Source organism: Quercus robur, chromosome 3 (genome assembly GCF_932294415.1).
Source record: "Quercus robur chromosome 3, dhQueRobu3.1, whole genome shotgun sequence".
NCBI classification, from domain to species: Eukaryota; Viridiplantae; Streptophyta; class Magnoliopsida; order Fagales; family Fagaceae; genus Quercus; species Quercus robur.
In genome coordinates, this window is record NC_065536.1 from 26,948,140 (window position 1) to 26,972,976 (window position 24,837).

General features: G+C 36.5%; 1 protein-coding gene across 1 annotated transcript; it reads left to right on the plus strand.

Moving 5' to 3' along the window:
• Nucleotides 1-18,793: 18,793 nt before the first annotated feature.
• On the plus strand, nucleotides 18,794-21,724 carry LOC126717644 (MLP-like protein 28). The gene is made up of 2 exons (XM_050419477.1): nucleotides 18,794-19,070; nucleotides 21,260-21,724. The coding sequence occupies exons 1-2, from the start codon at nucleotides 18,884-18,886 to the stop codon at nucleotides 21,526-21,528; spliced, it is 456 nt and encodes a 151-aa protein (XP_050275434.1). The 5' UTR covers nucleotides 18,794-18,883; the 3' UTR covers nucleotides 21,529-21,724.
• The last annotated feature ends 3,113 nt before the right edge of the window (nucleotides 21,725-24,837 follow it).

Consider the following 24,837-nt stretch of genomic DNA (forward strand, 5'->3'; position numbering starts at 1 on the left):
ACCTTCTAGAGGCCAAGTTTAATTTGTCTTTCCTGCTGGATCACTTGCGTCTGCTGGCTCATATGCTGTTTCAAAGGCAATCATTCAAGAGTATAGACACTGAGATAGCTGTTGCTGAGGAAGCTTTGGCTCATGCTCACAAAGTTCTACAAGATTTGAAAGTCAAGCGGTAGAGGATCCTTTCTTCTTTGGCTGTTCCTGCTATTTCTCCAGATGCTTCTCTGTTGGCCGGCCTCATTCCTTAGTTCTTTTTTTTTTATTCATATGAACAATTTGGGGTTGTATAATTTTTTTTTTAAAACATTGCTCTGCTCTTTCTCTTTTGTGCATCAAAACTGCTTCTTATTTCTTGGTATGTGAATCTGCCCTTTTCCTTGGATGTATATATATTGTCTTTACTTTCTTGTGATTCTTTTCTTTCCTGAGTCCTGGACCATGGTTTTCACAGGTTTCACTGTAAGTTCTGGTCCAGGTACTTGGTGACTTATTGTGCAAGTACTGAACTGGGTACACTAGTATCCTTCTCTGTGTATTTTTTTGAGATACGGTCCCAGTTCATGAGCTTTTGACAGGTTCCCCTTTTGCCAAGTGCTAGGCTAGGTATCCTAGATATTTTCTTTTATTCTGTGATCCTAGACCTATGCACTTGGGACTGTTTGTGGGATATCCGAAATTATTTGTGAGGTGGATCCTGGGCCATATGTAAAAGGGGTACTGCATATTCTCCCCTTTTTTTTTGACTCAGGTATCCTTCCTTGAATTTATCCATATTTGGTCTTTGCAGTAAAAAAAAAAACTTAAATGTTGCAGAAAAAAGGAATTCCATTAAAACATGATCATTTTTTTTTTGGAACAAAACAAAAGTCTTTTGGTGCAGCATTGACCACAAAGTGTCAATCTATCACATGTTCCTGAACAAAATTATCTTAGGCTAGAATTTTTGATAAAGGCTAAAAAATAAAAAGACAAAATAAAAGGAACTTAGCAGATAGTGAAGTTGGTGAAAGGACCCTGAGGTACTGGGGATCCCGTTGTCCTCATGCATAATATTGCTTCAGCCACTTCCCGTTTATGGGTTCTGTCAGGACTGTCCCATCTTCTTTGGTGAGGTAATAATATCCACTTTCATGAGCTGTATTGATGATGTAGGGTCCTTCCCATTTTGGGGTGAACTTGGAAGGCCCTGGCAGGTTCCTCCTCACGTGCTCCGCCATCCTTAGCACTAGTTGCCCTTTGGTGAACACTCTTGGGCGTACTGCTTGTGCATATGCTCTGGTCATTCTTTGCTGGTATCTTTGGCTCCTTTTCTTGGCCAGTTCCCTTTCTTCTTCTACTCCTTCCAGATCTACTAATCTCTTTTCATTGCTTGCGTCTTCACTTTCTCCCTGATTTTCCTCAAGAACTACCCTTGGTGTAGGAATGATTAACTCCACAGGGCTGATGGCCTCTGTTCCATAAACCAGGGAGAATGGGGAGAATCCTGTGGCTGTCTTTACAGAGCTCCTACATGCCCAAAGCACATCTGCCAAATGGTCACTCCATTTTCCTCCATACTCATGCTTCATTTTCTTAAGGATTTTTAATATTACCCTGTTAGTAGCTTCAGCTTGGCCGTTTCCTTGTGGGTAGTATGGGGTAGATCTTCCCTGCTTGATGTGGTATGCTTCAGTTAATCCCTTCACATCTTTGTTTATGAATGGGGTTCCATTGTCGCTGATCAATCTTCTGGGGATCCCGAATCTTGTAATGATGTGGTCTCGAATGAAATTTGCTACAGCTGCTCCAGTAGCTTTTTTCAAAGGGATGGCCTCTACCCATTTTGTAAAGTACTCCGTGGCTGCCAAGATCCATATGTAACCATTGGATGGAGGATTTATGGGCCCTATGAGATCGAGCCCCCAAGTATGGAAAGGCCATGGTGTCGTCATATCCTGTAGGACATTTGGGTGAGTGTGAATCGCATCTCCTAGGACTTGGCAAGCATGACATGTTCTGACCAGCTCCTCAGAGTCTCTTTTCATCGTTGGCCAGTAATACCCCAACAACAGTAACTGCTTGTGCAGCCTTCTCTTTCCTGGGTGACTTCCGCAATCTCCAGAGTGCACTTCTCTGACCACTTCTCTGGCTTCCTTTGGTCCCAGGCACCTGAGGGGATCCCCGTGGTATCCTTTTTTGAACAAAATATCATTCTGCAAGAAATACCTGCACGCCAGTTTCTTGAGCTTATGGGCCAGCTCCTTGTCGGTTGGCAGGATACCCTGAGCCAGGTATCCTATGAAAGGAACCCGCCAATCTTCTATGACAAACACAGCGTAGCTTTCTTCTTTATCGATTGCCAAGCGACATTCTTTACATTTCCCCTGTATGACTGCTGCTTCCTTGTCCATGTCTGGCCAGTAGTACCCCATGCGTTGCATCCTCCTGTATAGGCTGATTTTTTCTGCAACTCCACATGTTTGGGCGTGTAATTCTTCTAATTTCAACTTTCCTTCCTTCTCGGTGATACATCTGGACAGTATCCCTCCTGGCAGTCTTCTGTACAATTCTCCTTCTATCTGAGTGTAATCCATTAGCTCTTTGATGTTCCCTCTAGGATTTACTTCTTTCATCCTTTCTTTGACTTCGTCCCTCCAGTCCCACTGTTTGGATTCCCCTGGGTACATTCCTTGGAGGATCCTCAAAATAGAATGTTCCTGCCTTCCTATTTTTATCAGTGTATCTCTCCCATCAAATGGTATTTGGGATCCCAGGGTGGCGAGAGCATCTGCGAACTTGTTTTCGCTTCTTTGAGTGTATTCTATGCTGAAGGTTTGAAACTCCATTTCCAGTCTTTGTGCCCAAGTTCTGTAGGCTGCTAAGCTTTGTTCCCGTAATGCAAAGTCACCTTTCACTTGGGAGACTACAAGATTAGAATCCCCCAGCACTCTCATGTGTTTTACTCCTATGCTGAGTGCTATAGCCAACCCAGTCAAGTATGCCTCATACTCAGCTGCATTATTAGAGCATGAGAAACCAAGCTTGAAAGACAGGGGCATGACATCCCCATTTTCACAGCTTAGCACAACTCCTACCCCATTTGAAGTTGCTGTAGCCGATCCGTCGAACCTCATGGTCCATTTCTTTCCTGGGATCTCCATCACTGCTACCTCACCAGGGATTTCTTCGCTCAGTGGGCCTTCTTCCTTCCCTGGGAATTGGGCTAGCAAATCTGCTATGGCCTGGCTTTTTACAGCCTTGGGAGTTCTTGTGCCTATATCATATTGTGAGAGCAATACTAGCCATTGTGCCATCCTTCCCGTGAGGAGGGGCTGGTGCAGTAGTGCTTTTATGGGGTGTGACTTGGTTACCAAGAGGATTTGGTGAGCTGAGAAGTACCTCTTCAATCTTTGGGATGCATAAACGATTACTAGGCAGGCTTTCTCTATTCTGGGGTACCTGGTTTCGGTATCCTTGAGTGTTCTGCTTACATACTATATGGGCTGCTCATTTCCTTGGTCATCTTCTTGTGCCAGCAAGGCTCCTATTGCCTGAGAGTTCGATGCTAAGTATAGTAACAGAGGTCGCCCACGTACTGGTGCCTGGAGGGTGGGCAGATGGTTCATAATGCTCTGAATTCTTTGAAAAGCTTCCTGCTGTTCTGTTCCCCAGGTGAATTCATTTCCCTTTTTCAGTAATTTTGACAAGCTTGCCGTAGCTGAGGCTAAACCAGGCACAAACCTCCTGATATAGGAGACCCTTCCCAGGAAGCTTTTGAGTTCTCTAACAGTAGTTGGGCTTCTCATCGTGGCAATAGCTGTGGCCTTGGCTGGATCCACGCTTATGCCTTTGTGATGTACCAGGAACCCAAGGAACTTTCCAGCAGACACTCCAAAGGCGCACTTCATGGGGTTCATACGTAACTTGTATTTCCTGCATCTTTCAAAAACTTGCTCAAGTACTTGGAAATGTCCTGTTCTGGTTTTTGACTTGACCACAATATCATCTACATAATCCTCCATCTCCTCATGCATCATGTCATGGAAAATGGCTGTCATGGTCCGTTGATACGTAGCCCCCGCATTCTTGAGGCCAAAGGGCATTACAGTGTAGTAAAAGTTCCCAATCGAAGTTCTGAATGCCGTCTTCTCTGCATCTTTGGCTGCCATGCGAATTTGATTGTATCCACTGTACCCGTCCATAAACGAAAACATTGAGTTTCCTGCAGCTGAATCTACAAGGAGATCGATATTGGGCAAGGGGAACTCATCTTTAGGACATGCCTTGTTCAAGTTGCGGAAGTCTACACAGCAGCGGATTTGACCATTCTTCTTCTTCACAGGTACAATGTTGGAAAGCCATTTTGGGTGTTGGATGGGTTTGATAAAACCAGCTGTTAGTAATTTCTTGACTTCTTGGACTATTTGAGCTTCTACCTCAGTGTGGAAGACCCTGGCTGGTTGGACTACTGGCCTCACCCCTGGTTCCACATTAAGAGAATGGACTACTAACTCCGGGTCTAGACCAGGCATCTCGTCATAAGTCCATGCAAACACATCTCTGTATTTTTGAAGAAAGGCTACCAGTTGTTCTCTTTCTTGAGCCACCAATTGACTGCTAATGAAAACAGGTTTCCGGGATCCTGGTTCTGTTCCCAGGTCTACTTCCTTCAGTTCTTCCTCGGGCTGAATCTGGGCCTCCTTAACTGGTTCTTCTGGGATTTCTTCTTGGGCCATCATGCAACTTGGTGGTCCGGGACCTTCCTGCACAATGCATTCGGGCCCCGCGCACCTTCACAAACGATAAATTAGCCTTCCCCCAGGTTCCCGCACCACCACACATTCTCGGGATCCTGAAGAGCTGGGCTCCCTCTTTTGTCTTTTTCTTTCTAAAAGGTTTCTCAGGTCACGGGTGCTCCTTCCTCCTTCTTCTTCTTCTAGGATAGGTGCCCCCGGGGTCCCTGGGGTGGGGTTCTCATCATCTGGCTCCAACTCATCATAAAACATTGTTTCTGCAAAGTTCACTTCTCCCTGGCTGAAAGGATTATGATTGGCAGGGATCCTTATGGGCCTCCCATTCAGTCTCCCTTTAATGCATTGATGGAACGTGGATGGAATAAGACGATGTTTGTGAAGCCACGGGCGTCCCAGCAGTACGTGATAAGAAACTTCTGCATTAATCACATGAAACCTTGTCAAAGCTACTATTGGCCCTACCCTTAAGGCTAGCTGTACGTATCCTTCTGTTGCTTCCACCGATCCTCCAAATCCTATTATCTCCATGGGGGTCCCCAGGATCCTTCTGTCAGCTAAGCCAACAGCTTCCAAGGTACTCAAGGCTATGAGGTTGAGTGATGCCCCTGTATCCACCAGTGCTCTCCTGACTTGAACGCCGTTTATGGTGGCCATTAAATAAAGGGGTCTACGGTGGTCTGGGTGCTCAATCTCCATGTCCTCATCAGTGAAAGTTATTGCATTGGTTGTCTCCAGGAAAGCTCGACTAGCATGTGACTCAGCTGTAAAACATTCCATCCCTGAATCTGCTGCTATACTCATGAGAGACTCTGTGGCCACTCTTCTTGCTTCTGGTCCGAATCCTAATTGATTGAATAGTGACCTGAACTTAGGATTCTTTTGGAGGGTCTTGACTGTACTCGGGTGGAAGGATCCTTCAGATTCTCCTGCCTCTGCTGGGTTCCCATGTATTACTACTGCTACCACCCCTTTTCCTTTGTGGTTAGGTAAGGGGTTCCTCTGCACTTCCAGTTCCTTCTGGGTGAGTTCCAGGGTTCCTTCTCTCAACTTTTTGTGGAATAATCTGCGAAGGGTCCAGCAGTCCTTAGTGGAGTGCTTCACATAGTTATGGATTCTGCAAAATAAAGGATTCTTCCTTTCTTCTTCGGTTGGCGGCCTGGACACAGTGAATGGCCTAACAACCCCATCTCCAATCCATTTGTCTAGGACATGGCTTAACTCCTCAGCTGTGCATGGGATCACTGGTGGTTCTTCAAACACCTTTCCGTCTGGTCTTTTCCTTTTTTCTCCTGCTGATGCTGTCATAGCTTGGGATGCGGGCAGCCTTTTGGTTCTCATGGTTTGCGCCGTCCTTCTGGTTCTTTGCAGCAGATCAGCAAACTGTGTGATACATAAATTTTCAAGGTTGAGCCTGTAGTCAAAAAGCATGTTGGCTACGCAGGTTTCCACGAGCTCCTTTTCTTCATGGTCTCCGTAGCAGTCTAGAGACACATCTTCGAATCTTTTAATAAACTGAACAGGATCTTCTCCAGGTCTCTGCCTCACCATCTGCAGGTTCTGGAAAGTGATTTTGTCTTCACCAGGGTAATATTTGGCGCAGAATTTTTCCATCATCTCATCCCAGGTCTTGATGGACCCGGGTCTCAGCGTGGTGTACCAGGTGTATGCCCTGTCTACCAAAGATTTGGCAAATTCCCTTAGACATAATTCTTTATCTCCTGCATAAGGGCCCATAGTGTGGACAAACCTGCTCACATGTTCCACGGCACTTCCATTCCTCCCATCAAAAGGATGGAACTTTGGGGGTTCGTATCCCTTAGGATATGGTTTGCCAAGGAGTTCTGGAGGGAACGGGGGATCCCGAGAGAATTGCTTGGGGATCCCTGAGAGTTTTTCCCTTTCTTGCTCCAAGAGGGCATTGACGTCTGCCAGTGTCAAATACTGAGGGTTGGCTCTTCCTCCTACTGCTGACCCTCCTTCTGGCTGGGTCCCATCTTGGTGGCCAGTAGGGGGAATGTTATCTCTGACTTCCTGTGTCCTGCCTTCTTTGAGAAGACGAACTTCTTGCTCCAAATCCTTTAACATTGCTGTCATCCTGGCCATTAGGTCTGGTTCCTGTCTTGCGTGTCTTTGTTCCGACACAACCTCCTGTTCCACCAAGGGTATCCCACCTCCTTGCCTGGAGACTTCCTCGTTTTCTCCTACAGGTTCAGAGGCCGTAGGTGGCACATTGGTTCCTTTGCTGTTTCTTTGTCTTGGAGGCATTCTCTGTGAAGGGATTGTTTCTTCCTTCTTCTTTGCCCAGTCCCCAGTGGAGTCGCCAAAATGTGAGAGTTGTCTTTTTCGGGATACTCAGGCCCAAGGATCCCAAGCCTGAATGAAAAAGAAAGAGGGGATTTGGTGGACTGGGCCTTGACTCACCGCAGCTAAATGGCTGTTTAAGAATCAAGTGAATATAGAGAAATGCTCCTGACAAAAAAAAGATGACAAACAGGGATATCGAGGAGTGCCAGAAATTAACAACGTAAGCTCAGAAGAAAGAAAAAAAAAGCAGGATTAGCAAGACAATAAAAGAGAAATACTGTGGGGATCCCGGGAACAATATTTAATTAAAGCATTATCTATTCGATCACAACAAGCTTACTAGGACGTGATACAAGGTCCAATCAAGCTCAAAAATTGCAGCCTTGAATGGCTATTTCAGCCTTCAAAACTTGCGAAGTTTGATTCTCGTTGGATCCGAGTATGTGCCATAGCTGCTTTTACAGGATATCGGGAAGCAGTATTTGCTTTCCCTTGATATTTTCTTTCTGCCTAAACTTTCTGATAATTTTCTAGAGAATCTCTTCTTTCTATTGTGTTTCTTTTTCCTTTTTCTCGCTGACTTCTTCACAACCCATCCTCTCCTTTTATAGTGGAGTTTTCTGGGCGTCTTGGGGAACCGTTGGTTCCCCTGCTTTGGTCTTTTGCAAACAGAGTTCGTTCTGTCTTCATCATCTCGGTAAATCCCCTTTTCCTTTTTTACTCATTCTTTCCTTCTCTTGGTTCTGGTTCCTTTGAAAGCTTCCTGGTTGGCCATCCTCTTTGGGGCGTGCTGAGGTATGCCCTTCTCGGCATCCTCACTTCTGGTGTCTTTTACTTTTCCGTTTCTTTCCTATTTGGGCGGAATCCTGTTCTGCTCTTTTGAAATCGCTTTTGTTAACATTCTTCTTCCTTGTTTTAGTTCCCCGACGCCTTTTCTGTCTGTGCCATGAAGGGTCGCTTGCGTCCTTTTGTGTTTCTTTTTTTGTTTTTCTTTCTATCGATCTGTCCTGGTCTTCTTTTTTCTTCGCGCTTATTGATGGTGCCCGAGGATCCTTGCGCCTTGTATTTTTTGCTGTGATGTTCTCTCTTTTTCTTCTTTGGTTGCTTTTCCTTTTCTGGGCTTCGGGATCCTCAGGGTCTTTTGTATAATCCCTTTGGACTTGGTCTCTTTTTTTTTGGGCTTAACTTACCCGTTCTTGGGCTTAGCTTATTCTTTCTTGGGCTTATTTTACTGTGATTTTTTTAGACCTCAACAAAGTTCATCTACGGGAATTGTAGAATCTAAAGACAAAGGTTTTGTACTAGATCTGAAACTTTTCTTCACTATAGTGAATTTCTTTCGAAAAAGTCTCCCCCCAGGTTTTTTACTGTGAAACTAGTTTGTTTCATTGGTTTTCCTGAGTCATCATATCTTGCCTTATTTACTATTCCGTTGTGCATGATATTGATGTTTGTTTATTTTAACAAGGTTTATTCATAATAAATCTAATTGACAACTTGGGTTTAAAACTTGTTAATTCTATCAACCAGGGTCTAAATTGACCTAACAAAAACCAAGGAAGTCAATATCATACCGATACTGACCGTATCGGAGAAATATACCCTACCAGCCATTAAATCGGTATTAGTACTTCTCCAAATATCAGCTATATCAGCCTATTTCAAAACTTTTTAGTGAAATTGCCAAACATGTGGTAATTTATGATAAGAGTTATAAAACCTTAAAGTAATTTTTTTCCTTTGTTAATGCAATACCGGACACGCAAGTTTGTTGCAACAAGATTGGGACAAAATGGGCTTCTGCCCTTTTTGGGCAAAGTAATTAGCCTTTTACCCTTCTTCCCAAACTAAATAGAGAAATGCCCCTCTTTTGAAAATCGAGTTTCTCAAAATCGATTTAAGCCCTATAGTGACGTTTTCAAGGACCTATAGTGACGTTTATAAAGACCTATAGTGGCGTTTTGTAACTTGATATCCATGAAATCGATATAGATATCAAGTTATAAAACGTCACTATAGGTTCTTAAAATGTCACTATAGGTCCTTAAAAAAGTCACTATAGGGCTCCAGAATTTTTTTTTTTTTTTTTAACTCGATTTTGAGAAAATCGATTTTCAAAAGAGGGGCATTTCCCTATTTAGTTTGGGAAGAAGAGCAAAAGGCTAATTACTTTGCCCAAAAAGGACAGAAGCCCATTTTGTCCAACAGGATTGGGATGGGAGTTACCCCCGTTTGTTGCAACAGGATCGGGATGAGAATTAGAATTTGGCTTAAAAGGTCAAATAACTTAGATTGATGCAGATGCCCCGAATTTTGTTCGCATGGTTTTTCAAGGCCAGAGTCATCAAGCACTCGAGGTAATTTAGACTTATACTTCCTAAATAGCCTAAACTTGATGTAATTTAGACTTTATACATTCCTAAATAGCCTAGACTGATGCGGATGCCCGAATTTAGTTTATTATATATTCCTAAATAGCCTAGAATAATGCGGATGCATTGAATATTTTCACGTGGTTCTACCAAATTCATGGGACACTTGATGTAATTTAGACTGGTACATTTATAAAGTGCCTACACTGATACAAAAAGCCTAAATTGATGCAAAAGCCCTGAATTCTGCAAGGATATGGACCCCCATTTCAAAGTAAAATAGAGTGTTTATTAAATGGTCTTGATTCAGTGTGTACTTGTGTGGTAAATCTAGGATATAGATTTTGTTAACTAATTCAAAATTTAACTATAGTTAAACTAACCACCGCGCACTCTTAGGTGCAATGTTCACTATATAAGTTTAAATGCTTGTGGGGTGGGGAGATAAAAGTTGGGGTTCAAATCTCCAGTAGAGAGTTCCACACACATATACACTTATATTATGCTATAATAGAATTTCTATCTTGTAAAAAAAAAAAAAGCATTATAGTTAAACTAAATTAGAATTAATGAGTTAGTTGCATCTTGACCCTAGATTTGCTCCACTCTAAATTATGGCCGTCATATGAACACTCTTCATATCTCTTCAAATGGAGAGAATCCAAATCCGTTCTACAAGGTCAAAGTCACCGGGCACTTGATGTATTTTAGACTTATACATATTTAAGCCATTGGTATATTTTATTAAAGATTTTTTTACATTAGTCTATCCAACGTATCTAATTTTGTCCATGATTAAATATTATTCGAGGTGATGTGAACAATCTTATTGGCCTGACATGATTAAGTGGGTTGTTTATTGTCAGTTGTTACTCCACTTTGATTTTTTTTTCAGCTGATTATTAAACTTTATTTCTTGTTCTTTAGCATTATGAAGGGTTGTCCTTTCATTTTCAATTTGTAAACAAGCTGATTGTGGTCTAATCTAATGTGATAAGATTAAAAATAAAAATAAAAATTCTCATCAAACAGGGGGACACCGGCATGAGAAATTGTTTTAAGATAAAGTATACCTTTTCGGCTTTTCATCCTATGGTATGATCAATTTTACCTTCGTAAATTTGTTGTTTGGAAAGTATCAGTTTATCTTATTACATTTAAGTATCAAAATAACTCGTTCTGAGCTTTGCTACCTGTAAATGCTGAATAGCAAGAAGAAAGCCGATTCCTTATGAGTTACATTTAGTTCAACTGGTAAAGTCTTTTGACGAATAAGAGATTTGAGATTCAAACACTATTTACACTAAGACAAATTGTATTCTTATTGATTAAACATTTAAGAATATATACAATTAATTGCTCTATAGAATAATTTTGTGACATAGCATGTTTGAGTGAAGAAGCAAATGCAAAGTCATAGTTGTCAAAATCGGGATTTTGATTGTATGATCCTACGATCTCACATGCCCAAAACAATCAAGATCATTCACAATCAAGGATTGGTGGTAGGATCAATAGGACCGTACGGCCTTGGTTTCTTCCAATTTTCTTGAGCCTAACAAAACTCAGTTGAACCCAAATGAAAAATAATGTACCAATAGAACGAGTTTTGTTGTTCTAAGGTTTATCAGAAGAAAGAGGGAGAAATATTTTACAAAATATAACCAAAACAAACCCTTAACAATAATACCTACATGTTTGCAAGAGACAGATAAAGATCAAAACATAAAAATTTTTTGGGGTAGTGTAGATCGTTATTTTGCATAATGATTGATGCTTCATAGTTCCTCGATTTGCAAATGAGACTCTGAGTTAAGAGTTGAGATGGAGAAGGAGAAGCAAATTATAGAAGAGAGATGAAGGAGAAACAAAGTTGAAAAATAATGGACAAAATTTAATTACAACTTCCACTAAAAAGAATTAATATGACTACATATTTTGAAAATCTAACTACTGGATTGCATAATCTTCATATTCTTAACACACACATCAAATTTTATATCAATTTGATGTTATTTACTATTCAATCCATAAACTTATTTCTTGGTGCATAATTTTATACTTCAAAAACTTAAAATTTAAACATTTAATTAATAAAATAATTATTGATTTTTTATCTTTTAGTAATTTTGCAAGCATGAAGTATATAAGAAGAAAATGTAATCCAATAGTAGACTATATCAAAATTTACATCTAATAAAAAGATATTGAATGAAGTTGTAGTATTAAACTACAATTAAGTTTGTAACTATTCTTTATCCAAAATAATTTAGAAGATGAGAAAGGTGGGGTAGGTGGGGTAGCTATTTAAGAAAATGGACAATGGAGTGTTTTTCTTGTTTTTTAAATGATGCTGCACTATTACAAATTTGACTATTCAATTTTTTTCTTAATATCTTGGATTTCAAAATTGAAAACTTCTCTTTCTTTATTTCTAATGCCATGATGATAAGATTTGATATTTTTCTAATTTACGTTTTTAATTTTTTTAAGCAAATTGAAGTTTTCAATTTGGTTATTCAAAACCATTGATAACATCTTGTCGTACTTGGTTGCTAATTAAATATATATATATATATATATATATATATATTAGTGTTGAAATTTAAGTATATTTATTAATTTATTAGTATAGAAGCATCAATGTGTAGTATATATACAAATTAAATCATATTGATGCAAATTTTTGTTATCTTTTTTTATGGATGAATGTATAATTTATATTATTATTTAACATATAAAGTTACTGTCAATGTATCTTTTGCTTTTTTTTCCCAAAAAAAAATGTAAGATATTATGATCCAAGATTCATGATTCCACCTACTTCTCACGATCCTACATCTTAATTTTGACAACCTTGCACGAAGTGGTGACCAAATAAGATCCTTATATGGACCTAAAAAATCTCATATACATGGGTGATGGCAAGTCATTTTGCAAAATCAGCAGATTCATATTCTGATTTTCTTGTTTCTTAGTTTTGGAAAATCAAAATTAAGGTGAAATGTATATTAGAAAAAAAAAAAAAAAACTTTAATATTTAATGTGGTTCCACAAATTATATGTCAAGTAAAATCTACAATCGATGAGAATCATTACAACCACACTTGCAAATTAAATTCTATTCCACATTAAAAGATTAGGGAAATTATTGTGTACTCCTAGAGTACCATAAACGCATACTCCCTCTTCTCACATGAATGGTGGGTCTCACTAATTAAGTTCATGATAGGATCCATCATTCATGTGAGAGGAGGGAGTACACATTTATGGTACTTCGAGAGTACCTAATAATTTTCCAAAAGATTATTACTACTCCTTACTTCTTTCTTATCAATGACGGAGAAAAATACTTATATAAATTAGCCTCCTCATGTATGTTCAGTGCATACTCAGCAGCTTGTTATATTCTCAATTTGAATAGAAGTCTAACTGTTTGTTTTGTTTAGACCCCTTTTAAACAAAATAGTTAAACTTAATGAATTAGCTAAGTAGTTAATTAGATTAATTATGAGATCAAGGTTAAACACATGCAATCATATTATTTAATGCATAAAAATAAAGAAGTAATATGATGACCTAGGAAAATCAATGAAACCAACAGTTTCAAAGTAAAAAACTTAGGGAGGATTTAACATAACTATCCTCAAGGTAAACAAATCCACTATGATAAAATGAAAGTTAACAATAGATTTAATCCCTAAATTTAAAGCTACCGCTTGTAGAACTTACTAACATGATCATGGCAGTTTCGACTCCACGGACTCTTCTATCTTGAATTTGCTATGCACAAACACCCACATTTGTGACTTTGAAATTTCCCTCAAAGGTTTAGATTATCAACAGTTGTTGATCTTGTAGTAGCAACTTTAGATCTATCTGTTCTAATGATATGAGAAAGATTTCTGATAGTAACTTTAAAAGGAGAAGGCACATTACCTTTTAGATCTCACAAGAACACCTCCAAAGTCTCCTCAAAACGTGGTGCTTAAGGTTTTCTTTATATACTAAAAGAATTAGATCTGAAACTCTAATCACTTAATGGGCTTAACAAACTAATTGGCTTTAATTAAAATCTGTAGAACCCATCTTTCGAGCGGTCGAACCTATTCTCTCAATCAATCAAACTTGGCATATTTCGAATTCCTGAACCTGCAACTTCTTTTTTCTTGTATTCTAACTTACAGCACCTTGAGCATTGTCTAATCATACTTATAGACTTAGAAATCTATATCTAGACAAATTTGTACTCATAGTTTGCCAATTGTTCTAAACTTTTAGAAACTAACACTAACCATTTCATTTTAATACAAATCTTTGGAGCTTAAATATAAATATTAAAAAATTTGTAAACTAAATTATAATAGGACAAAAAGGAGAAAGCCACATAAAGTAAATTATAAATTTTTCCTTCCCCAATTTCTCATCAAAAAGAAAATTTCGATTTATGGTCATCGTTGCTCTATTCTAATACAAAGTTGGATTTATGGTCATCGTTACCGACAAAGTTGCGGTCGATCCTGATTAAAAATATTAATAATAATTTCAAGAAAGCTACTGACGTAGCATGTTTGAATTGGAGAACATTTATAGGTGAATGCTAAGCTAATTGGCTGATGATACCTTTCCGTTTTTTAGAATCGATTGGCTGATATTGATACCTAAAAGCTAAAACAGTAGAACCCAATAACCACGCGGTTCATGCCAAACTGGTATTAGAAAATTGAGTAGGTCACGACAATCATGCTGCATGAACACAGCAAGAAAGGTGCAAATCACGCGATTTGGAAACAATTAAAAAAGTTATATGTTACAATTATAATAATAAACAGCTATGTGAAAGTAGTAATTACTAACTAATACTAAGAATTTATTGAACAAAGTTTCTCGCCAAACTAGTTTGGAGAGAAACTCTTCAAACTTTTTATTTATTTATTTTTTGGGTGTGAATTTTAAAAATCTAACTATTGAATTTTATGTTCTTTATGCTATTAACATACATATCAAATTTCGTTCAAATCAGATGTGATTTATTATTCAATCAACAAACTTATTTTTTATACACAATTTTAGATCACAAAAACTTGAAATTTTAATATTTATTTGATGACTTAGCAATTGATTTATGATTTTCTTGAAATTTTGCAAACATGAATAATAGAATAAGAACATGTAATCCAACGGTTAGATTTTCAAAATTCACAGTCAATATAAAGATATATGAGGAGTTTGAAAGATCTCACTCCAAACTAATTTGAAGAGAAATTTTGTTCGAATATACTACCAATTTTATTATGTTAGTCTTTTTGTCACCAATCACATTAAAGTAATTTAGACACATTTATTATGTTTTTTAAATGATTAGTGCAATAACCACAACATTTTCAAGATAAAACCAAGTTGACAAGCTTTAATTGATTATCAATTGGTTCTACCACTAAAATCATTGTTTTACAAACCATCAACAACTTTTCAACTATAATTTGTTGTGAAAATATTATGTCCATAGCTTGATTATCTTGAAATCTATCAATCATATTCATTGTTACATCAATTTATAAGCCTATGCAATAACATTTGGGGAAATTAATAAATTATACATTATTTTGGAAGTACAATAATATTCTATACATTCTTCTCACATGAATTGTGGATCCTATAATAAATTTTGTGGGGGATGGGCCTGGGCACACCCCGAAGGCATTGACCCAAAGAGGTTAAGTTAAGGCACTCCTTCCACAGCAAGACGTTTGCCCTAAAACCCGGGGTCCAAAAGGATCGAGCCGAGAGTTAAGCACGATATGCCCGTGGAGCCCATGTCCCAAAGAGGCACAACCCTCACGAGGAGCATCCAACCGTCGAACCAAAGGAACCTCGCTTCCATGGATTACCATGGGAACACATTAGGAAAAATGCAAAACCCAACACAACCGTCACCTCCACATTTAAGACCCTCCACACCTAATGTCAACCTCATTAATTGCTAATTGCTAATTGACTAGCCTAGACAGGGAGGATAGCCCTAAAACCTGCTTTCATGATCACCAAATGGCAGAAATATGAGCTAATGGGACAGGCCACACCCCAAAAATCTGGCTAGAAAGTAGGACAATTGGAGGAGAGAGGCTATAAAAGGGGGAAAGGATCAATAGAAAAGCAGATCCAGAAATATTGAGAGAGAAACTAGGAGAGAGAAAATGAGAAAAGCCTTTTAGGAGGGCTCAGTTCATTTTTGTTCCTGTAACTCCCTCTGGAGATCCATTTGTATCAATTGTTAGCAGTGATTCAACTCTTTTTGTTTTCAATCATCTATCTGATTCTCCCATCTTGTATTTTTCATAAATTAGTTATGTAAATCAAGAACAACGTTAGCCCTTTCCACAAATTTAATTAATAGAATTTACTATTATTTAAGAGGAGGAAATACGACATCATTGTATTCTAAAAGGTTAATTTGTATAATTGTACTCAAAATTATAGTAATTTTAGCATTTTCTCCAATAGATTATTGTGCATATGACAAAGATAATGAATTTGATGGTGAACATAGCTAGGCCACAAAAAAGGCTTCATCTTTGCTAAAGGCACCTTACATGTCACACACATATCACGGGGCACCAATCTCGTGCAGTGACTTCTTATTTTGGTATTGGAAAAATCTAGTACTACAAATTATTAACCATTTCTTTGTCATAATTATGATATTCTAATGTAAGTAATAAAGAAAAAATTGTAAGTCTATATGTAAATAATAAACAATCACTTACAGTCTACCACATCAAAGTTGTGAAATAGTTTTTGGTCCGAGAACCACCCTCGTGGGAAACGGCGTGCATGAGCGTTGAAGAGTGCCATGCAAACACAAGGATGCTAAGGAGCGCAATGTCTTAACTAACAAAGGTTTGACATTTAACGTGTACCTCATCCCCCTTAATTACTCTAATAAAAAAGAAATAAAAACTTGTATTTAATGACATATTAAAGAAACGACCTTTCTCTTTTTCTAATGAGTATAAGAGATTCATCACTCTTTCACAAATGGTAAATATTCTCTAATACTCTATTTTTTGGTCACTCTTTCACACAATATCAATATCAATATCAATAATTGCATATCTTGATATACTGAAAATGTGATGTCCACTTATAAATAATAAAAGTGAACTTAAAAAAATGAGCAAATGACAACTTATCTGTTTGTGGTTTGGCCAAAATTTAAGTTACCTAACTTTGGTTTGAAATTCGACATTTTATCTACCTGAGATTAGTTTAGCTAGAATTCTGTAACCCACATATATTAAAAACAAAGCTAAATATGTAATTTTGCTCTACTTTTATGTCTCTTTCCTCTAAAAACACAAAAAACATAAAGAAAAAATAATAATAATATCAAATAAGATCAAAATGAATCAAGCGAAATACTTGCATCATGAAATTTCAAATCACAAATAGGTAATCTTAGGTAGGTAAAGTGTCAAATTTCAAACTGCAAATAGACAACTTAAATTTCAGTCAAACCACGTGTGGATAAGTTGTAATTTCTCCTAAAAAAAATTGGGGTAAAATAATGAGCGAGAGAATCATCACCCCTTCACAAAGAGTTCTCTATGCCATTACTGCTTTTTTTTTTTCTTTTTTTCTTTTGCTATACCGTGTGCTGTTTAGTGGCTTTACTGTTGTCTGGTAACTTTAAACTGACTAATTTTAAACTCTGGCTAAAACACATGTATGGCTATATGTGTTTGTTTATAACTTTAACTAATATTATTACTTTTCTAGAATCAACTTTATTCATTATTCATAATATATAATATATTATACTAACATCTAATATATAATATATAATAGTTTAATTTGTTAAGTGTCTGATAAAAAAAATGTTAAAGAGTCTTTCTAACCTTTTAAACAAAAATTGTTGAATGACTGTAATTAAATATATATTATAATATACAGCATATAATAGTTTTGTTTCTTACTGTTTAAACAATTGTTTAATTGTTTGGTTTTGTGTAAACACTTCGTTGTATATATATATATTTTTAAATTAGTTATATAACTAGTTTATAAAATTCAAATATTTAGCTTTTAATATATGAGTAATTTATGGACAAATCATTTACTATTAATGCATATTTTAAGAGAATTTTCAAAATTCAGAAGCTATTACTTAATCATCTGTGACAAAATATGAAACTTTAGGTGTTGATCTCCCTAGAAGAGTTCAAACATATGATGCTAAGCAAATAGAAGTTGCTTTTTATGAACATAATCCTTGATTAGTTCATAATCAATTACAAAAAATTTTAGTAAATCGAAAGAAGATAGGGCATAACATTGTTGAGTTAGAGTTAATATATGGAATTAAGTATTTGTTTTGACTAATAAATTTTTTTTATAATTATTTGGCCTTCCTAAATAAATTATTTGGCATGATCGATTCCAGGGCTGGCTGAATGGTGGAGCAAGAAATGCATTTGCCTAAGGCCCCAAGTAAAAAAAAGGCCCCCAAATTTTAACCAATAGAGTTATTTATAATCAATAAATAAAATAATTTTTTTTTTCACCAGATGAAAAACAAATAAAAAAAAGAGAAAAATGCAACGTCCACAATATTTTTCACAACACTTTTACAACTAATGCTAAGTAGTAGGTTGTTACAGCCTATTGTTGATGGCAAAAAAATAATTATAGTGATATTTTCAAATAGAAAACAAAAAACAGTTTAAAATCTAGGATTTGTTATAAAAAATATTGTGAATGTTACACTTCTAAAAAAAAGAATAATAATAAGAGTTTAGTTAGTAAATTTTTACTAGTTTTCATCTAAATCTACCACTAACACCACTGTTTTACTTACCACTATCAATCTTCCACATCAACAAGTATGAAAAATTTTGTCAAATTTTTTGTCAATAAAATTTCTAAAAAAAGAAAAATTCTACGTAGTTTATATTAATTAGTAATAATTTTACATCTAAAACAAAATGATCAATTTTTACCTTAGGTCTCCAAATGCATTCAAGCTGGCCCTGATCGATTCTGCACCTCGCTCTCAACTCTCATGTAACTTATTGTTCTTATCTATTGAGCCGATGCAGTGACAGCATTTATTTATTATCTTGTCTATTCTGTCCACCTCGCTATACCACGTGCAATTATTTTAAAGGTAATAATGACAATACCAACGCTAAATATCAACTAACCCACTTTAAATTGTTCGATAAAATAAAAAAATAAAAAGATGTAAAATAACATACAAGACCTTTGTAGTTGACATTACAAGCCATGAATGGGACCCATGTAATATGGATGAGCATAGGCAACGAAATATCTAGTCATCACCAGAGAGGATCTTTGCGTTACAGATCTTCTATATAATGATAATAGCCAAAGTGTTTTCTCCTACAAATGCACATTATCTTTTCTTAATTAGCACTTGTAAAGCTATTTGGTTTTGGAATATAAGTATCTGCCAAAATGTCTTTGTTTGGTAAGGTGGAGGCTGATGTAGAAATCAAGGCTCCAGCTGAAAAATTTCACGAGATCTTCAGCTGTAGGCCACACCACATATCCAATGTATCCCCTGGCGTAATACAGGGATGTGCTTTACATGAAGGTGACTGGGGCAATGAGGGCTCTGTCATCAACTGGGATTACGTCCATGGTAAGGAAATTTTAGATCATATATGACCATCTTTTATATTTATATATATATATATATACACATTATTTATTCGTAAAGTGGTCTAGCATTCTTTGAATTATGTTTCCTTTTTTACTGGACTTGAGCTTGGCTGTATGGATGAAACAAAATATTAATGGTGAGATTTAATTAGCTTATCTAGTAAAGTTTTTTGTCATAATATAAGGAATTTGGATTCAAATCGTCACTAATGTCAAAAATTAATTAACCTTTATGATAACAAAGAGTAATCACAAGTCAAAAGTTGAAACCTATCCTATCTAAAGCTAGGTTGCACAGACACGCCATTTTTGGCGTCGTGTCGGTTCGGACACGTGTCGGACACCGGAACGGGTACGACTCGTCGGATTCCGGTGTCCGGCGAGTGTCTCTTTTTTTTTTTTTTTTTTTTCGCTTCTCCGACACGCCACCGACACGGCTCCGACGCGGCTCCGACACGCTAGCAGTGAAAAAAAAAAAGAAAAATCACAGATGTCTGACCTCTGACCTCTGCCCGCTGCTGCTGCCGCTGCCCTCCGTCGCTTGCCGGAGCTAGATCGGGCCGATCGGCGAGCTCCTCCTCTCTTCTTCTTCTTCTTCTTCTTTGCTCTCTCACCCAGATGCCTTCTTCTTCTTCTTCTGCTTCATTTACGTTTTCTTTTTCTTTTTCGTTCATTTTAACTTTTCTAATATTTTTTTATATTTCCTCTTTGTTTAGTGGGTCTTCTGCCAACCCCACGTGAAAGCCAGTTTCAAACATTCAATTTCAAATTTTAACTATTGAGTACCATATGTCAGTCATGATTTCTTTGATATGCCATTGGTCCAAAAGAAAATAATTTATATTATTATTTTGACTATTATTTTTAGTATTAGTATTTGAACGTAACATATTTAAACTTTTGATTTGTACTCTAAATATTTTATGTGTATTATTGTACTATTTTTGGCGTTAGTTTACTTATTTATAATTCTGATATAATTTAAATTCTAGACATAAACGTATTTTATGTCTAAAAATATTAAAAAATATCCTAAATATAAAATTTAATTAATTATTTAACCGCCGTGTTCCCGCCGTGTCGTGTCCTTATTTTTCAAAAATTGCCGTATCCTCATGTCCGTGTCCGTGTCGTGTCCGTATCCGTGTCCGTGTCCGTGCAACATTGATCTGAAGTCTAAAACTATATATATATATATATATATATATATATATATATATATATTAGTGATTATAGTTGCCAGTTGAGTTAATGGAATGCAATCTATACGTTAGTTCATCTTAAACGAGTCAAAAGGCATAAGTATTGTGTGCCCTATCTTCTATATGATTGCAAAAGACCAAAAGAACTGGAAGCACCGTAGATATATAATATATACTATGGAATTTTGAATCAGTGTGCATGTAGATTTATATTTAAGAAAACCTTCTTCTATGAGTGAACTATTTTACGTATGAGTAGGTTAATATTCTTGATATTAAGATTCCGAAATGAGAGGAAAATAGTCATCTCTTTCCTTAATCCGGATAATTTTTACAATAAAAAGAATGAAAGAGAAATGTTTTCCCTCCCTTGCTTGGTATAAGATGGGAAAGAAAAAAATAAATAAGGAATATATGATATAAAATGTTCCCAACGCCGGAGAAATGATCGCCAAGCGTTGCACGTAGCCGCCCACTCGGCTATGCTCATCAAATACCGGTTGGGAAGACAACTCTCTTTTCCTCGCCGCAACAGATCTCTAGGTATTCAAATATAGGCTTAGTGTAAAGGTAGTTTTTAATTAGGGTGACTGCAATTCTAATAGTTTACATAACTCTTCAAATTAGCTCTCGTGCGACATCACTAACTAAACGTTAAGCAATCAAAAATTAAACCAGCAATGTTTTCAAGCATATATATATATATATATATACAACTTCCTAGCATTGAAAGACCTCAGTTTTGAGACAAGACAGGCTGTTAGAGTTGTCTTAAATTCTATTAAGGAACGTTTTTCCTTAATGTACTGAAGTTTTTGGTTCTACATGTTTTTACGTTGCCCCTCATGCAGAGAGCAATGTTAAGGCTTTAGGAATATTTTTCTAAACAGAAAATTACGTTTCGTTTCCTTGGTGAAAGCATGATGTTAATTTCTCAATTTGATTCTTTTCTAATTTGGAACCACAGATGGGAAAGCTAAAGTTGCTAAGGAGATAATCGAAGCAATAGATAAGAAAAACAACTCTGTCACTTTCAAAGTTATTGAAGGAGATCTCATGGAGGAGTACAAGAACATCAAAATCACTATTCAAGCTACTCCAAAGGGTGAAGGCAGCTTGGTGCATTGGACTATTGAATATGAAAAGCTGCATGAGAATATTGTAGAACCAAATACATTGCTTCAGCTTGCACTTGATCTCAGCAAAGACCTTGATGCTCACCTTGTCCAGGCATAGAGACAAAATGGTTATGTTTTCTCCTAGTATTGACTACAACAATAAAACAGTGTACGAGACTTTGTTCTCCTAATTATGAATTATGTATGTCAATTTTAATCTTGTGTGGGCTAACTGGAGCCACTTGTTGCAAAAATCCATGTACTCTTATGGTAACCTATATATTTTAATAAATGTGGGGCTTTTGTTTTATGAATATGAGTGTTTTCTCCAACTATAATTTATGTACGTGCGTTTCTGAGCTTATTGAAGTCGATCTACTTCTATTTTGAGTTAATTATCTTTTCAATGCATGAGATTTTTTTTTTTTCTCTGTATTGTAGATTATCCGAGGTTTCAACCCAGCTGAAGACCTACTTGACTTTATCATGGCAGATTCATTTGCAAAATATCATTTTGAAAGCTATTTTCTTACATAATTAATAGAAAATTTTAGAGAAGTCCATAAAAATCGTCATATGATTTTTATTGACCTAATTAAGGAAAGCATGATAAGATCTTACTTCCAAAGCACATTAGCAGCTCACATTAGTACACCCTAATTAGCGGCACATTAGCACAATAGATACACCGCCAAGGCCAGCCCTTCCCTTAGGCCAATTAGGCCATTGCCTAAAGCCCCCAAGTGGAAGGGGGGCCCCGAAATTTTGGAAAAGAAGGGGTAGTAGAAAAAAAAAATTAAAAAAAAAATAGTTTAAGAGGAATCCAAAAAAATCTGGCACATCATTGTGACCAAAAACAAAAATTCTAAAGAAAGTTGTCCCAAAAAGCTAGGCCCAAAAAGCCCAATACAATGAATTTGTAGAAAGTAGGTTGGAAAACTGGGCTTTAATGAATCAGACAATAAGTAAAGTGGATTCAAATGACAAGAAAATGGAGATAGACTGGTTTAATCTAAAGAAAGTTGTCCTCAACACAGTCCGAGTTCAGTTCTTATATATTGATTCTCAAGTTTGATTACAAGTTCAATTCTGGATTGTTACAGTGTTTCTCTCTCAATTTCTCGATCCCCTTCTCTCAGGGGTTCCCCCCTATTTTATACTCTCCTCCTTTCTTTATCTCTACCCTCCATGTGTAAATCAAATTGTTGATCCTGATCCCTGTCACATCAGCCCTCTCCTAAAGTCTTTGGGGAGTAGTTGTAAGGCTAAAAGTTACTGTTCGGATATCATTTCCTCATTAATACTGCCAAAGAGTTAGCTGTAGGACATTTAATGCGGTGGCAGTAGTTTTTCCTTGGATATTTCCCAGCTCCCATTTGTCCTGTACGTTCACAGTGCATATCCTTATCAATAGAACTTCTTAGAATGTCATTCTAGATGATTAAACACACTTTCTGGCCTCCACCTCGTTAACTGAAGAAATACTCCTCCTTAACTTACTTCTCCCATTTTTCACAGTCATAACTTGTTTGTAAAGTTCAAAGTCTTATATCTTCCTTACTATTGATCTATCATCGGCCAAGCCTAAGACCCAACATATACTTTTGGGCCCCTTGTCCCTACACACACATATATTTATATATATATATATATATATATAAAGTTCAATAATTACTTCCAAAGCTAATATAGTAGAAGGAAATCCTTTTAACGGTCCACAAAATTATAATAAACAAGACCAAAAGCTAAAGAAAATGTGGTACCTAAAATGAAAAATTAAAGTACCTAAAATCCTCAAATTCGAAAGTAAAAATTAATTATTTTACTTATGGCAAAATAGGTTGTTATACGAAATAAGAGGCAACTTCAATTAACACTAAAACAATAACAGAGATTTAATGTAAAAGAGCAAAGTAAATGTGGTAGATGCGGAAGAGGAGATTGCAACGGTGGTGTACAACGGGGACAGAGCTATTCATGCCTTCATGGACCATGGGGGGCCATGGCCCCACAGGTTTTTTTTTTTTTTTACATTCCATATATGTTTACAAGATATTTTAGTGTTTGGCCCAATAAATTTTTTTGGGCCCCCTAGTATGATCCTTAGCCCAAACAATAACAAAAATATAGCTCTCTGGCCCATTTTTAGCACTTTAAAAACAGGAAGAAAAAAAAATCACATTGACAGACCCTTCCTTTTTTTATTAAAAAAAGTCCATAAATTCATACCAATACCGGCAAGGTGGTCGATACCATACCGGTACCAAATTTTTGTAAGGATAGAATGGTAACTTAAATGCATTAATTTATTAGTATTATTTGTTTTCTTAGTATGCAATGAACAATTAAGCTTTCTATTTTTTATATTGTGTTTTTTTTTTTTTTTTCCTTTTAATTGATGCTAAAGTCTAAAATCTTGAATAATTTGTTTTGAATTGAGATAATATTTTATAGTAAACTTTTATGTTTATTATAATATATATATATATATATATATTTATTTATAAATATAAAAAATGACGGTAAACGCGAAACGGTACACTGGCATTGACTAGTACCAAAATATATCATTCCACTGGTCAAACTGGTACAGCCTTCAGTACAAGATTGATTCCCCTGAATACTAGTTGAATAGAGAGAGTCTCATCTCCTTCACTTCCACTGCATAGCAATACAAGCCACACCCACACATCCATTCTAGTTTAGTAAGACTCACCTTCAATTTTGCAGTTTGCATCACATTGGCTATTTAGTAAAGTTGGTATTTTGTCTTTTAATAGTTGTTGGTTTACTAATTTAAGAGCATTCATAGTAAGGTTGTTATTATAGAAAAAAAAAACGTAATTTTAGCTCTCAAAACCTCAAAAACCAAGCTTTATTAAGGTTACTATATCTAAAGTTTTTTGGCAACATACTATAGTAAACTGCTATGTATAGTAGCTTATTATAGCAACTACTTTTTCTTTTCTTTTTTTTTTGTTCTTTGTGAGTCTGATAGAATTTTGTTTTTTGTTTGTTTAGTAGTTTTGGGTTTAAGTTTGTGATTTAGTTTTGGGTTTGTGATTTTGGTTATTGGGGGTTAATGGTTGAGATTGTGGGTGGTAGTGACAGTAGCAGTGGTGGTGACAATAGCAATGGTGGTTGTAGCAATGGTGGTTGGCCACAATGGGTGTGGGCAATGGCAGTGGTTGTTGGTGTGGTTGTGGTTACGGTGACAGTGGCAGTGGATGTGGACAGCAGTGGCTGTGGGCGGCAAAGAAAGGAAAGAGACGGTGGCAGTAGGTGTGGGTGGTAAACAAGAGAAAGAGATAGAGAAGAAGATAGAGAAAGAGATGTAGAGGAAGAATAAATAATAATGATAAAATAATAAAGAAATAATATTTGAATGAATTGGTAAAGAAAAGAACCTTTGATGTTAGGTGTATTG